The sequence below is a fragment of the Neoarius graeffei genome, chromosome 5, assembly GCF_027579695.1.
Source record: "Neoarius graeffei isolate fNeoGra1 chromosome 5, fNeoGra1.pri, whole genome shotgun sequence".
NCBI lineage: Eukaryota > Metazoa > Chordata > Actinopteri > Siluriformes > Ariidae > Neoarius > Neoarius graeffei.
In genome coordinates, this window is record NC_083573.1 from 64,196,383 (window position 1) to 64,213,214 (window position 16,832).

General features: G+C 43.1%; 1 protein-coding gene across 1 annotated transcript; it reads right to left on the reverse strand.

Annotated features, from left to right (window-relative positions):
* Positions 1–1,219: 1,219 nt before the first annotated feature.
* paqr7b (progestin and adipoQ receptor family member VII, b) lies at positions 1,220–16,363 on the reverse strand. Its single transcript, XM_060922218.1, has 2 exons — positions 16,200–16,363; positions 1,220–8,406 (listed from the first exon to the last, which is right to left on the reverse strand). The coding sequence occupies exon 2, from the start codon at positions 8,371–8,373 to the stop codon at positions 7,309–7,311; it is 1,065 nt and encodes a 354-aa protein (XP_060778201.1). The 5' UTR covers positions 8,374–8,406; positions 16,200–16,363; the 3' UTR covers positions 1,220–7,308.
* Positions 16,364–16,832: the final 469 nt, after the last annotated feature.

Sequence of the window (16,832 nt, forward strand, 5' to 3'; positions counted from 1 at the left end):
CCTTACCATACGTTTAAACCACATTTTAAACTTATTACTAAGAATGCATTCTTTCACCTCCACAATATTGCACGTCTCTGCCCTCTTGTCTTTGAAACTGATACCAAAATGTTGGTCAATGAGTTTATCTTTTCTCATCTTGACTATTGCAATTCTCTCTTTTATGATCTCCCTGCCACATTGCTCAATCGCTTGCAGTACATCCAAAACTCAGCAGCCTAGAGTCCTCACACTCACCAAGTGCAGTGGTCACGTCAATCCTGTTCTACAGCAACTGCATTGGCTGCCAGTTATCTGTCGGATTAAATACAAAATCCTGCTACTATCTTATAAAGCTCTTCATGGTTTCGCCCCTTCCTATCTCTATGAGCTAATCCATTTGTTCTGTCCCTCCCACTCCCTCAGATCTTCTGTCATTGGACTTTTGACTGTCCCACATTTTAAACTGGCATCTATGGGTGGCAGATCATTCAGTGTTGCTGCTCCTAAACTCTGGAATTCACTACCACAATCACTTCGTGACTGTTCCACTCTCTCTTCCTTCAAAGCTAACCTGAAAACTTTCCTCTTTACCTCACACTACTCTTCCTAGTGGGGGGTTTTTGTTTTTTTGTGTAACTCCTGTGTAAAGCGTCCTTGGGTTTGTGAAGGGCGCTATATAAATTGAACTTATTATAATTTAGTCATGGTCAATTCCCACCCACTAGACATGTCTCCCTTATCACATGACAGCTTCCAACCAGGCAAGGTACTTTTGAGACGTGTGACAGCAGCCGACCACATCCTTTCCAGCTGCTGCTCATGGAATACCAGGGACAGTGTAACACACTCAGAGGAAAGGGCTATCCACCCACCTCCACATACATGAGCTCACAGATGCCCCTGATTGACTCGCGTTGTTGTAATGAGAGAGTATGCCTCCCTCCCTCCCTCCCTCCCACCCAGAGAGCACAGACCAGTTTTGCTCTCTTTGCTACCAGCCACAGATGGCTCTGGCATCATCGAGATTCGATCTAGTGATCTCCGGACATTTGTGTGAATTCTAACACAGTTATCATTTTGATGTTTTCAAAATGCATTCAAAAGTCATACAAAGGTCATGTAATGACCTTTTCAATTACCTGTCTTTCTCCTTAAGGTTTAACTGTAACTCTTAACAAAATAAAATATCATTAAAAACACCACGTGTTCAACATTATCACAAGTTACATGGACACAATAACAGGACGACACTTGTTTATTTATTTTAATTGCACAATGCAACATTAGTCATTTTATACATTGTTAGTTTCATTGTTGTTGCTCTGTTTAAAACAGACTCCAGGCATGTTTACTCCCCCTTGCGTCTCTACAGAATGGCATATGAGTGTTAGAGAGAGAGCAGAGTTTAATGCTGAGCTCCAGAGCACAAAACATTGCTAACCTCAGTGAGATACTAAACACTTTCCTTTCCTAGCTAAGCTTTCCTATGATGTATGTCTATTCCTGACTAGAACACAAACCCCAACTTGAATTCAATTTACTAATGTAATTTATTAAAACAGAAGTATTCTAAAATCTGTTCAGATTCTTTTCTGAACCAGAATAAATGTTAAATCAATTTCACAGTTTAGTTGTGTCAGTAATATGTAGTGGGGTTTTCCCATTAAAAACATTAAGCTAGATCCTGACAGGCTGTTTGTGCCTGGTGATGACCTCATTATTGTTGTATCCACACTGACATGGTGCCAGCTTTTTGCTTCCCCGTAACATGTCCATCTTCCTTTTAGGATTTAATAAAGTCCTGAAGCATGTACGGTAGCTTTTCTCACACACAGGCTAAATAAGCGGCATTTTAAGAAAAAAAAATTACAGTATTAACTGTGCGTTTTTTTGTAATAACAATACACATTTTCCTCTGTTAATATTACATAGTACAAATTTGTCCCAGTAACTAATAAACGTGGTAAACTGATTATTTCTGCAGTCATTTTATGGCACATACTGTATTCTTGCCACAGAAATCATCATTGGTCCAACAGTCAGTCACTTAATTAGACTTCATGAGACAGTCAATTACATCCTCAGGCTGTGAGTCCATCCATCAGTGACATCATACTTATTGTACACTGCTGGTGCAGATACGCTACATAACACATGATTCGTACACCAAAAACGCTCAGTTTCCCAAAAGCACTGCAGAGTTGCAAATCTCTGTTATAGAGTGTTCAAAGTGATGGTTCATTTTGCACTTCTTTGTGCTACAAATCTTTTGGGAAACTGAGCCAACATCAGGTAACATGTTATCCATCACAAATAATAATAATAATAATAATAATAATAATAATCTTCAATTTAATGGCATGACCAGAATGTTAAATGTAAAAGAACGTGCGCCAAAACTAAAAGCAAAACTAATTAAGGGAAATGCTTTCTATCATTTACAACCCCGATTCCAAAAAAGTTGGGACAAAGTACAAATTGTAATTAAAACGGAATGCAATAATTTACAAATCTCAAAAACTGATATTGTATTCACAATAGAACACAGACAACATATCAAATGTCGAAAGTGAGATATTTTGAAATTTCATGCCAAATATTGGCTCATTTGAAATTTCATGACAGCAACACATCTCAAAAAAGTTGGGACAGGGGCAATAAGAGGCTGGAAAAGTTAAAGGTACAAAAAAGGAACAGCTAGAGGACCAAATTGCAACTCATTAGGTCAATTGGCAATAGAACATTAACATGACTGGGTATAAAAAGAGCATCTTGGAGTGGCAGCGGCTCTCAGAAGTAAAGATGGGAAGAGGATCACCAATCCCCCTAATTCTGCGCCGACAAATAGTGGAGCAATATCAGAAAGGAGTTCGACAGTGTAAAATTGCAAAGAGTTTGAACATATCATCATCTACAGTGCATAATATCATCAAAAGATTCAGAGAATCTGGAAGAATCTCTGTGCGTAAGGGTCAAGGCCGGAAAACCATACTGGGTGCCCATGATCTTCGGGCCCTTAGACGGCACTGCATCACATACAGGCATGCTTCTGTATTGGAAATCACAAAATGGGCTCAGGAATATTTCCAGAGAACATTATCTGTGAACACAATTCACTGTGCCATCCGCCGTTGCCAGCTAAAACTCTATAGTTCAAAGAAGAAGCCGTATCTAAACATGATCCAGAAGCGCAGACGTCTTCTCTGGGCCAAGGCTCATTTAAAATGGACTGTGGCAAAGTGGAAAACTGTTCTGTGGTCAGACAAATCAACATTTGAAGTTCTTGATGGAAATCAGGGACACCGTGTCATTCGGACTAAAGAGGAGAAGGACGACCCAAGTTGTTATCAGCGCTCAGTTCAGAAGCCTGCATCTCTGATGGTATGGGGTTGCATTAGTGTGTGTGGCATGGGCAGCTTACACATCTGGAAAGACATCATCAATGCTGAAAGGTATATCCAGGTTCTAGAGCAACATATGCTCCCATCCAGACGACGTCTCTTTCAGGGAAGACCTCGCATTTTCCAACATGACAATGCCAGACCACATACTGCATCAATTACAGCATCATGGCTGCGTAGAAGAAGGGTCCGGGTACTGAACTGGCCAGCCTGCAGTCCAGATCTTTCATCCATAGAAAACATTTGGCACATCATAAAACGGAAGATGCGGTACGACAAAAAAGACCTAAGACAGTTGAGCAACTAGAATCCTACATTAGACAAGAATGGGTTAACATTCCTATCCCTAAACTTGAGCAACTTGTCTCCTCAGTCCCCAGACGTTTACAGACTGTTGTAAAGAGAAAAGGGGATGTCTCACAGTGGCAAACATGGCCTTGTCCCAACTTTTTTGAGATATGTTGTTGTCATGAAATTTAAAAATCACCTAATTTTTCTCTTTAAATGATACATTTTCTCAGTTTAAACATTTGATATGTCATCCATGTTCTATTCTGAATAAAATATGGAATTTTGAAACTTCCACATCATTGCATTCCGTTTTTATTTACAATTTGTACTTTGTCCCAACTTTTTTGGACTCGGGGTTGTATTTGCCAGTTTATTATTGAATTGAACTACCTTGTAACTACACTCATTGGCCATTTTATCAGCTGCATGCACTTGCAAGTGTAGATGTGTGATTGCTGACTCAAGCCCTGTCTCAACGCAACACTGCTGCCTTGATACATTCATATCAGTGCCACCAACATGTCAGCATCCCTGTTATGCTGAGAAAAATCCAGCACTCAAATAGTATTTAGTCTAGTCTGAGAAAGTCTAGTGGTCCTGTTGTGGTCCCTTTCCAGTGATAATAGCGGCAGGCAGGCTGAAAAAAGCATGGACCTCAGTCAATGATATATCTACAAGGTGCAGACTAGTGTGATAACAAAAAAGCCAATGAGTGTAGGTATAAGGTAGGACTCCAATACACTTGTAAGCATTATGCACTCTCGTACTGCATTTATTATCACAAGCAGCTAAATGGTGTATTAACTAGAAACCACACCTGTATGTTCACTGGCCCACATAGATGCATGCAAGTATTCAGGCACATTAAAACACACTGCAACACTAAACACATCACCCAGGTAACAATATGCACAACGGCATTGACATCGTGAAGTGTTCAAAGGCAAAATTCAACACTTGTAGCCCTTTGGGTTCCAAAATAACATCTTGATGACAAAAGCAGGCATCACTTAATTACATGATCAAGGGCATGCAGTCTGTTTCTCTAAAGCCTCTGTGACCAAATGTTAATCACTGACATCATAAGGTAAACATCAATAGCAAATCAATTCAATCAACATTTGATGGGCTTTCAAGTTTATACATAGTTCATCTCATCTTGTCGAGTCTTTCTATCTTTTCATTCTCAAAAAAGTAGAGAATATGAAAACTATCCTGTTTTACTACAGTATGAAGTAGAACCCTATCAGCCATAAGCGTGACTATAAAGCATACTGACACATGGGCCTTCTGAAAAGAACAGGCATATTGATTTCTGTCAGGGCAACATCAAGTGGCAGTATTTAGAGGCACACACGACACTCAGGGATTGCATTCACACAATTATGGAGAATTTTCCAAGTTTACAGATGCTTATGAGCAACAGTTGGTGAATGAAAGAGTTACCAGTCAGCTTCAAGCTTTTTATAACTTACATATATACTGTATGATGCAGTAAAGCAGAACTGGTATTGTTATTTTCTGCCAATCTAAGGATGTAAAAACTGATTTGAAACGTCCTTGTTGCAGTCATGCCCTAAATACCCTTTAAAGCACCGATAAAGTGAGCTTACTGAGTCAAACTTATTCCAGAACTCATTTCTCATGCTGCTACCTGATGCTATACAAACGTGATCAGGAGTGTCACGCTGAGAATGTTTTAAAATTCGAACATGGATGGTGTGCAAAATTTGATTGGCTTTTTTAAGACTAGAGTTATGTCTCAAATGGCGTACTATGCAATACTACAAGACGTGTGCGTCAGGACTGGGATCCTGCGAAACCCGACAAACAAGTCATGGGAGCGACCGTTTGCCTTTTTTTTTTACTTTCACACAGACAGAAGAGGGTTGTCGGATGTGAAGCATATGAGATTAAGGCCACATCCATTGGCATGGGAGCAAGTTGATTGCTCATGTGGCACTGTGTAATGCCACCCATCCATCCATTATCTGTAGCCGCTTATCCTGTCCTACAGGGTCGCAGGCAAGCTGGAGCCTATCCCAGCTGACTATGGGCGAGAGGCGGGGTACACCCTGGACAAGTCGCCAGGTTATCGCAGGGCTGCACTGTGTAATGAATTTACCATTTTCAATCATTCATGTTCTGTAACTATTTTATCCGGGCAGGGGTACAGCGGTTTCAATTACTAATTTATTTATATTTTGGGAAACGTACCCAACTAAGTTCATTAGTAAATATAGTAGGAAGGTGCAAACATAACTGCAGGACCAGGAGGGATTGGTCAAACTTTCTGGAAGAGTAGGATGGGACTTTCTATTTCTGCAGGACAAAATTTTTAAAAAACAGTACCACACCATACACTCTGTAAGTCTCATCTCATTATCTGTAGCCACTTTATCCTGTTCTACAGGGTCGCAGGCAAGCTGGAGCCTATCCCAGCTGACTACGGGTGAAAGGCGGGGTACACCCTGGACAAGTCGCCAGGTCATCACAGGGCTGACACATAGACACAGACAACCATTCACACTCAATTTAGAGCCACCAGTTAGCCTAACCTGCATGTCTTTGGACTGTGGGGGAAACCGGAGCACCCGGAGGAAACCCACGCGGACACGGGGAGAACATGCAAACTCTGCACAGAAAGGCCCTCACTGGCCACGGGGCTCGAACCCGGACCTTCTTGCTGTGAGGCGACAGCGCTAACCATTACACCACCGTGCAGCCCACTCTGTAAGTAGTACTGAATTTTTGTAAGGGTGTAATGTCTCAAATCAAACACTAGCTTACGAAGGCAGTGGTGGCTCAACTGTTAAGGTTTTAGTCAACTGATCAGAAGGTACTGATTTCAAATCCCAGCATTTTCCAAAGCTCCCACTGCTGGACCTTGAGCAAGGCTTCTTCACTGTACTGTATTTGTGACAGTAAGGGCTACCTTTATCACGCAGTACTTTACACCAAAACAGCAGAGGGAACAAGTTTTTTTAACAAAAAATTGTCTCCTTTAAATTTGTGTCAAAAGTTGTTCTCAATTGTGTCTGCTTTTCAGTAAAACAATCTACAGCACTCCCTGGTGGCTCTGTGATGCGACCATTGAGTGCAAAAAGTGTCCACACCTTTTTCAGAGATTTTAGTCTATCAAGGTATTAATAGTTCACTATATTTCAGGTTTCAGAATGTGAATACGTTGCTCACAACACAATATGCATAGTACGCCATCTGAGCTGAAGTCAGAATTTTAGTCCATCAACATTTTTACAATTCAGTCCACAGTACCTCTGCACCCACAAAAGAAGATCACATATTCATGCAACGGAACTTTCAGAAGCTGTCACGGTCGATTTTATCAGACTAAAATCTCTCTACTCATTTCGTTTCCTGTCTTCCTCTGTGTTTGAAACTGCAAATGTTATGAACAGTACATCACTGATTAAAAATACATCTTGTTAGTCCATCCAACAAATACAAGGTTCACACTCTAATTCCCTTCCCCACCCCCAAAAATGTGAAGAAATGACAGCAGGTCCATTACTTTCAATGTACTTAGTATACCAGTGCAATCATTTGCGCAAATTCTCCCACTCAATTCTTGCCTTCCCAAGTCTCCTCACTCCTGCTTTTTAATGGTGACAGGTTATTCTTCTTTTTCCTCAAGATAGGCTTTCACTCGCTTCCGCACGTAGAAAGCGGTGAGGGCGCTGCAGCATGTTGTGAAGACGAAGAGAGCTGCAGCATCATGAGCCAAGTCACCGTGCAGGCGCTCATACAAGGGCCTTCGCTCAGTGTAGTCCAAGCGCACGGCCTCAATCTGCATCAGCGTGCACAATACGAGAAACACGTGAAAGATCTGGTGGCCCTGGCCAATAAAGTCGCAGTGCCCAGGGAACCAGCACTCTGGATGAGGGTAAGAGAAGAAGAAGGCACTGACCAGAAAGAAGAGGATCTGATAAAAGTGGAAAGTTACAGCTGGGTCGGAGCAAACCTGCTGTGAACTGTAGCACGTGTAAATGCGATGCACCACCGGGCTGATATCGAAGCAGTAGGCCAGTGCTGAGGGCATCATCTGACAGAACTTGTGGCCGAACCTGCGCAAGCGCCGACTGGCATACTTGCCATAGCAGCAACCGGCACACGAGAGCCATGCCATAAAAGCAGCAGTAGGTAAGAAGAAGCCTCGAATGTAAGCATGCCATGTTTCTTCCACTGCGTAATAGAAATGCACCAGGGCACTTCCGTACTGGTACACAGCTACGCCCACATAGTCCAGGAAGTAGAAAGTGTAATTGGAGAGCTCAGACTTGGCAGAGAGCAGGTGGGCGAGAGTGCTGCAGGCCAGGTAAGTGAACGCAGTGAGGAGACCGATGAAGAGTGGCTGCGCATGTGGGTCACGCAGGAAGTCCACAGTCTCTGACACTTCCCTGATCTTGACGAGTATGACAAGCGAGGCTATTAAGTGTGTCCACACATTTACCGTCTCGTTATGCCGCTGGAAGAGCGAGAGGAAGTAATAGCGCCAGCTGTGGTCAACTGGCCGGTAGCCTGTGAGGACGTGTGTCTCCCTGAAGACGCGGGGCACATCGCTGATGCTCACAGTGCATGGCAACGTGGGAAAGGCAGATTCAAGCAGCTGAGGGATCTGACGCAGTTGCTGCACGTTTATAAACAAACGGCCAATCTGCTCCATCACCACGGTCGCCATGGTAAAGGCAAATAAAGCTGAAAACACTGGGATCTACAGTGCGTAAAAGAAAAAAAACAAGGTAAACAATCATTAATTAAGACAGTTTTGTTATACATTTAAGAATAAAATCTAGTGATATCACAAACTGACATTTCAACGTCACTGACATCATCATCAGAGTAAAATAAACAGCGTTTAAGTAAGTGATTAAGAGTCAGATCAAGTTTTTTTCAAGTCCCAAGAGAGTCCATCAAGTAAAAACCTTAGCACGTATGGAGTCAAACTGGATGTTTAATTTTGGCTTTTTTGCTTGGATGAGCAACATCTCATAAGCAATTGTTCTTGGTGTATTTGTCTTCAAAGTATTGACCAGTGTTCAATTTACTTAATTTTATTTTTATAGCACTTTTAACCAGGGCTTTGAACCGGTTCAAGGAACGAAAACGAAAACCGGGAACTTTTTCTATTTCACATGGAACAGAAACGAAACCAGAAACTTTATTATTTTTTATGTTCCAGAACAGAAACGCTTATTAAAAATAATGGTAACCGGTTAATACCGGTTTTTATTTCGTTCCTCAAAGTTTCCGTAGCCTACAAATAAAAAAGCCATTCTTCTCCTGCGCAAGTTTCTATGACCCGCTGGGGTTCACTTCCTGTGTGACGTTCGCTGACTGAATGGAGAGAGCGGGAGGGTGGACTACTATCACGTCTCCACATCTTAAATAAGAGGTAAATATTGCAGTCTATCGTTATTCAAAAACGTCAATTTCAAACACGATATCAATATATTTGTCCACGTTAATGAGAGGCTCGCGAACATTAAATGACGTTAACCTCTGTTAGCCTATCAATGCATAGGGCCTGACTAGCCTTTGGTAACACACTAAACGAATTCTCTTTCATTTTTGGCACTTTTTCTGTTTGTGTAGATGGGAAGACATACTGAGAATCCAAATCGCCAACATTTGAAATAATAATTGTTTTGAATTATTTCTTGTCTTATTTAAAGAAGGTTGTAATAGAATTAGCCTACATTTGGCTTAAGCTGGATGAGACAGAGACATAATTTTATAGCCATTTGTTAAACAGCTGACAGGGAACGTAATTAACCGTTCCGGGAATGAAATTTTTTTGTTCTAACCGGTTCGGGAACGTCTATTTAATGGTGGAACCCAAAACCGGAAACGTTAAAATTCCGTTTCTGTTCGGAACGAACCAATAGGAAAAAAATTCTGGTTCAAAGCCCTGCTTTTAACACTAAACATTGTCTCAAAGCAGATTTAGAAAAGTGCGTGCAAGTGAGAATGTTTAGATCTGATCTTGTATTGGATTGTATCCTGATAAGATTTTAACCATGTGACCATTTTCACTTGTGACCCAAAGCAGGTCTAGTTCAGATGAAATCTGTTTGCTGTACCATATAATATGCAAGTCAGCACATAACCATTGACTACCAACATTCTGTGGTGTTCCATGTTCCCAGTTGCTGTATGCAAAAGATTGCTGTCTAATCACAAGCTGCAATTTTGCATGTGTTTTTTCCTCATTAAAACTTCAGCATAGGTAGTCATGGACCACATTCATTATAAGTGAATGTATTAGGAGGGCTATTCATTGTTACATTTTCTTATAAATAACTTGCTTATGATGTAACATTCCTTTATTCGACCAGCTGGTTTGAACAGTTCAGACTGTAAAGTACGTGTCAGACATCATGGAGTGGTTGATCATTTTCAGTGACTATCATAAATGTGTCTTTATGAAGTCTGATCTCATGTAAAAATTTGCACAAATGTGGTTGAAATAAACACTCACCAAGCATCTAATACTAAACATAACCTTTGTAGCTTTTCATACAAATTTCATTATTAAAAATGTGCATCGGTAAAACCTGTTTTTCAGCAGTCTTTTCTTTTATTTAAGATTATTTCTTGCTATATGGTATAAGTACCCTGCCTCTCACCCATGGTCAGCTGGGATAGGCTCCAGCTTGCCCCCCGCTGACACACAGACAACCATTCACGCCTACGGTTAATTTAGAGCCACCAATTAACCTAACCTGCCTGACACATATGGCCCTTTTCCACTACCCTTTTTCAGCTCACTTCAGCTCGCTTCAGCTCACTTCAGCCCGACACGGCTCGCGTTTCGACTACCAAAAACCAGCACGACTCAGCTCGTTTCAGCCCTGCTTAGCCCCTAAAACTCGCACCGTTTTGGAGTGGGGCTGAAGCGAGCCAAGCCGTGCCGAGTGAGGCTGGGGGCGTGAGCAGACACTCCCCTGTGCACTGATTGGTGAGGAGGAGTGTCCTCACATGCCCACACACGCCCCGCGAGCGCGCTGGGATCTGTAAACACCGCAAACCCGGAAGGAGAAGAATTACGAATTACGAGAATTTCTGAAGCCTTATGCGCCTCACCTCATCTATACGCTCTTGCCAGTATCTGTCCGCGTTGTCGGTGACAACAAGCCACAGCACCAAGACCAGCAACACTAACGACTCCATGTCCTCCATGTTTATTGTTTACTATTCGGGTGGTGAGACTACCGCTTAAAAGATCACTGATGTCACTGTTTGCGCTGCTTAACGACATCACCTGACGTCCACCCACTTTCGCTAACTCCACCCAATGTGTCCACCCACTTCCAGCCAGCACGGTTCAGCACGGTTGTAGTCGAAATGCAACTCCAACAGCCCCGCTCAGCTCGACTCAGCACGGCACGGCTCAGCCCGACTCAGCCGCGTTTGTAGTGGAAAAGCGGCAATAGACAACCATTCACACTCACATTCACACCTTGGTCAATTTAGAGTCAGCAGTTAACCTAACCTGCATGTCTTTGGACTGTGGGGGAAACCGGAGCACCCAGAGGAAACCCACACGGACACGGGGAGAACATGCAAACTCCACACAGAAAGGTCCTCGCCGGCCACGGGGCTCGAACCCGGACCTTCTTGCTGTGAGGCGACAGTGCTAACCACTACACCACCATGCCGCCCACACCACCGTGCCATCCTATATACAGTGCTCAGCGTAAATGAGTACACCCCCTTTGAAAAGTAACATTTTAAACAATATCTCAATGAACACAAACAATTTCCAAAATGTTGACAAGACAAAGTTTAATATAACATCTGTTTAACTTATAATGTGAAAGTAAGGTTAATAAGATAAACTTAGATTACACATTTTTCAGTTTTACTCAAATTAGGGCGATGCAAAAATGAGTACACCCCACAACAAAAACTACTACATCTAGTACTTTGTGTGGCCTCCATGATTTTTAATGACAACACCAAGTCTTCTAGGCATGAAATGAACAAGTTGGCGACATTTTGCAACATCAATCTTTTTCCATTCTTCAACAATGACCTCTTTTAGTGACTGGATGCTGGATGGAGAGTGATGCTCAATTTGTCTCTTCAGAATTCCCCACAGGTGTTCGATTGGGTTCAGGTCAGGAGACATACTTGGCCATTGAATCACTTTCACCCTGTTCTTCTTCAGAAATCCAACAGTGGCCTTAGATGTGCGTTTAGTCATGTTGGAAAAGTGCACGACGACCAAGGGCACGGAGTGATGGTAGCATCTTCTCTTTCAGTATAGAGCAATACATCTGTGAATTCATGATGCCATCAGTGAAATGCAGCTCCCCGACACCAGCAGCACTCATGCAGCCCCACGTAAGGACACTGCCACCACCATGTTTCACTGTAGGCACCAGGCATTTTTCTTTGTATTCCTCACCTTTGCAAGGCCATACAGTTTTGAAGCCATCAGTTCCAAAAACATTTATCTTGGTCTCATCACTCCAGAGTATAGAGTCCCAGTAGTCTTCATCTTTGTCAGCATGGGCCCTGGCAAACTTTAGGTGGGCTTTTTTGTGCCTGAGCTTTAGGAGAGGCTTCTTTCGTGGACGGCATCCATGCATGCCATTCCTCTGCAGTGTACGCCGTATTGTGTCACGGGAAATAGTCACCCCAGTTTGGCTTTCTACTTCTTGAGATAACTGCAGTGAACTTGCACGCCGATTTTCTTCAACCCTTCTCATCAGAAGACGCTCCTGTCGAGGTGTTAACTTCTGTGGACGACCTGGATGTCTCTGTGAGATGGTTGCAGTTCCATCTTTCTTAAATTTTTGTACCACTTTTGCTACAGTATTCTGACTGATAAGTAAAGCTTTGCTGATCTTCTTGTAGCCTTCACCTTTGTGGTGGAAAGAAATTATTTTCTTTGGGGAATTCTGAAGAGACAAGTTGAGCATCACTCTCCATCCAGCATCCAGTCACTAAAAGAGGTCATTGGTGAAGAATGGAAAAAGATTGATGTCGCAAAATGTCGCCAACTTGTTCATTCCATGCCTAGAAGACTTGGTGCTGTCATTAAAAATCATGGAGGCCATACAAAGTACTAGATGTAGTAGTTTTGGTTGTGGGGTGTACTCATTTTTGCACCACCCTAATTTGAGTAAAACTGAAAAAAATGTGTAATCTAAGTTATATTATTAACCTTACTTTCCTGTTATAAGTTAAACAGATGTTATATTAAACTTTGTCTTGTCAACATTTTGGAAATTGTTTATGTTCACTGAGATATTGTTTAAAATGTTACTTTTCAAAGGGGGTGTACTCACTTACGCTGAGCACTGTATATATATATATGCAACTTACGACCGATCGACTTTACGACCGTCTGGTTATGACTGGCAAGTGTTTCCCAGCTGAGCTAGCTGAGCGTACGACAGTTTCCGCCCCAGCTCCTGGCCCCGGCCAGCATCCAGCCTCTCGCTGCGTACAACAGTTTCCACCCCAGCTCCTGGCCCCGCCCAGCATCCAGCCTCTCGCCGCGTACAACAGTTTCCGCCCCAGCTCCTGGTTTATGAAACGAGCAAATGCTCCCGTCAGCCCGAGCGCTGCAACAGCTGATGATGACGTAGACCAGCCTTTCTCAACCAGGGTGCCGCGGCACGCTGGGGTGCCATCTGGCTTCGTTAGGGGTGCCGTCAAAAAATTATATATCCTCACATTGAAATAAATGAAATGAATTAAAATTCCAAAAACCGATAGTTACACTAATGCAGATCATCGCCACCTCATGCATCATCAAAATTTGTCTCACGGCCCCCTTTCCCATGTCACAACGTCACTGCCGGGGTCAGCGTGACTGCGTATATTTTATATGGGGGGTGCCTTGAGAATTTGCATACTTCTGAAGGGTGCCGTGACTGAAAAAAGGTTGAGAAACGCTGACGTAGACGACCCACAGCCAAGCACCAGTGATGCCAGCGGTCACTAAATTTTGTATTTTCCTGTGTTTTACATTTGTATTTTGGTATGTTATAAACTAAAATGCTTTCTGTTTTTCACACCTGTATTTCGTATTTTTTTGTTTTGCACATATTAAACGAATTGTACTGTACGCAGTGTAGTATGCAGTGTTTGACTTAAACCAAATAATGAGCCAAGGTAATGAAATAAGAAAATGTTGATAAAATAAGACTTTAAGATGATTACAATATCATTACACATCACAATATACTTACGTTCATTTAACATAGGCTGACTTACGACCAGATTGGTTTACGACCGGTCAGTTGTAACCAAACACAGTCGTAAGTCGACGACTACCTGTATATATATATATATATATATATATATATATATATATATATATATATATATCTCATCTCATCTCATTATCTGTAGCTGCTTTATCCTGTTCTGCAGGGTCGCAGGCAAGCTGGAGCCTATCCCAGCTGACTACGGGCGAAAGGCGGGGTACACCCTGGACAAGTCGCCAGGTCATCACAGGGCTGACACATAGACGCAGACAACCATTCACACTCACACCTACGGTCAATTTAGGCCAAGTTTACATTAGACCGTATCTGTCTCGTTTTCTTCGCGGATGCACTGTCCGTTTACATTAAAACGCCTGGAAACGCCGGGAAATGGGAATCCGCCAGGGTCCACGTATTCAATCTAGATCGTGTCTGGTCCGGTGCTGTGTAAACATTGAGAATACGCGGATACGCTGTGCTGAGCTCTAGCTGGCGTCGTCATTGGACAACGTCACTGTGACATCCACCTTCCTGATTCGCTGGCGTTGGTCATGTGACGCGACTGCTGAAAAACGGCGCGGACTTCCGCCTTGTATCACCTTTCATTAAAGAGTATAAAAGTATGAAAATACTGCAAATACTGATGCAAATACTGCCCATTGTGTAGTTATGATTGTCTTTAGGCTTGCCATCCTTCCACTTGCAAGTGGTAAGTGATATGCGCTGGGATCACACACACAGCGGCTCAGTCCCGAATCACTGCTCGTGCGCTATACTCGCGCGCTCTGTGAGCTGCGCAGGGCCGGAGTGCGCACCCTCCAGAGGGCACTCGCTGTTCAGGGCGGAGTGATTTGGAGCGCAGGATGCCTGCGGAGCCGAGCGTATCCGTGTATTGGTGTTGCTGTGTGCACGCGAATCGTGTATTGGTGTTGCTGTGTGCACACTAATCGTTTTTAAAAACGTTAATCTGATGATCCGCTGATACGGTCTAATGTAAACCCCACCTTAGAGTCACCAGTTAACCTAACCTGCATGTCTTTGGACTGTGGAGGAAACCGGAGCACCCGGAGGAAACCCACGCGGACATGGGGAGAACATGCAAACTCCACACAGAAAGGCCCTCGCCGGTCACAGGGCTCAAACCCGGACCTTCTTGCTGTGAGGCGACAGCACTAACCACTACACCACCGTGCCGTCCGTATATATATATATATATATATATATATCATCTCTCATTATCTCTAGCCGCTTTATCCTTCAACAGGGTCGCAGGCAAGCTGGAGCCTATCCCAGCTGACTACGGGCGAAAGGCGGGGTACACCCTGGACAAGTCGCCAGGTCATCACAGGGCTGACACATAGACACAGACAACCATTCACACTCACATTCACACCTACGGTCAATTTAGAGTCACCAGTTAACCTAACCTGCATGTCTTTGGACTGTGGGGGAAACCGGAGCACCCGGAGGAAACCCACGCGGACACGGGGAGAACATGCAAACTCCACACAGAAAGGCCCTCGCTGGCCACGGGGCTCGAACCCAGGACCTTCTTGCTGTGAGGCGACAGCGCTAACCACTACACCACTGTGCCGTCCGTATATATATATATACACACACAGCAAAATCTGTCTGAAAATCTTACTGTGTAAACCTGGATCATTTTATGCCTCATTCTGGAAAATCATAAATGAATGAAAGTACCAGATAAACACTGGTAAATTAATGAAATAAGACAATTGTGTACAGGCTGTAATCACTTGAGAAATATAAACAGCTTATGTGATGTTGATCTGAATTGTGCAGTTTCTCAAGGTTGAACTGGGTTACGTCACGAACCAGCACTAAAATGTCTTCATGTTGTGAAATCGGCCGGTTAACGAGCCAAAGGCAATAAAAGTGTCTGGAAATGAAAAGACTAAAGCCAGTCGGTGAAGCTCTCTAAATCACTGGGTAATGATGTCCAACAGGAGGCTCAGCTCCCCTCGCCCTCGGCTCCAGCCTCAGCTCCTCAACAATGTTCACACATGAGGAAAAACACCGCAACATGAAGAAAGAAAAAAAGGAAGACAGCCTTAGCCGTAGAGAGACTCGGTCTTTCAGCGATATCGTGCTGTAGGACAAAACTGTTTTGTTTTGTTTAAATGAATGAATTTTAAAGAAGAAAACCCACCGCACTCTATATTTATCAGAGAAAATGTGGATAATTAATATTAGGTGCCTGAGGCGGCTATTAATTTTCTCATCACCGCAGCCTCGTCGGTATGGATGAAAAACTTACCTTTTCACGAGCCAATCAGCGAAAACAGATTCACACACGACCCTCTGTACGCTTTTGTGAAGACTTGAAACATAAACATGATGAAAGCTAAGTATTTGTTGATTTAATAATTTCCTGAGGGTGTGTGAGGCTCCGGTCAGACACGAGCAGAACCAGACTTCTTGGACGTACCATTGAAAGAAAGACAAGCGGCTCAGCCAATCAGAGCAGAGCGCTGTGACTAACGGGTCTCGTTCTGCCGCTGATCCACCAATGGGAGAGAAGTTTAACAGACTGCAGCGTTTCCGATTTGGTGACAGTGTATGAAGGGCGTGAAACGGACCCGCCCACTTCCTAAAACGTCGCCTTAGCAGCAAGCTTGGCACTGTACAAGGCGATTCAGGGCGGAAGATGTTTATTCGCGTTAAAACTCATGGCTCAGCTGTCATATGAAGTCACTGTTACTTAACCAAGATCCCAGCGTGTGACTACGATAGTGTAAAATGTGTCACTTCGAACACAGAAGTGATTCGAGCCTGTAACATGCAGAACAGATGATAGTGGAGCTCTCTAGATCAGTCTTAGTTACACATTCATAACGGTTTTATTGCCTTTTTCCTCTCAAATGCAAACAATTTCGAGAAGATTTTCATT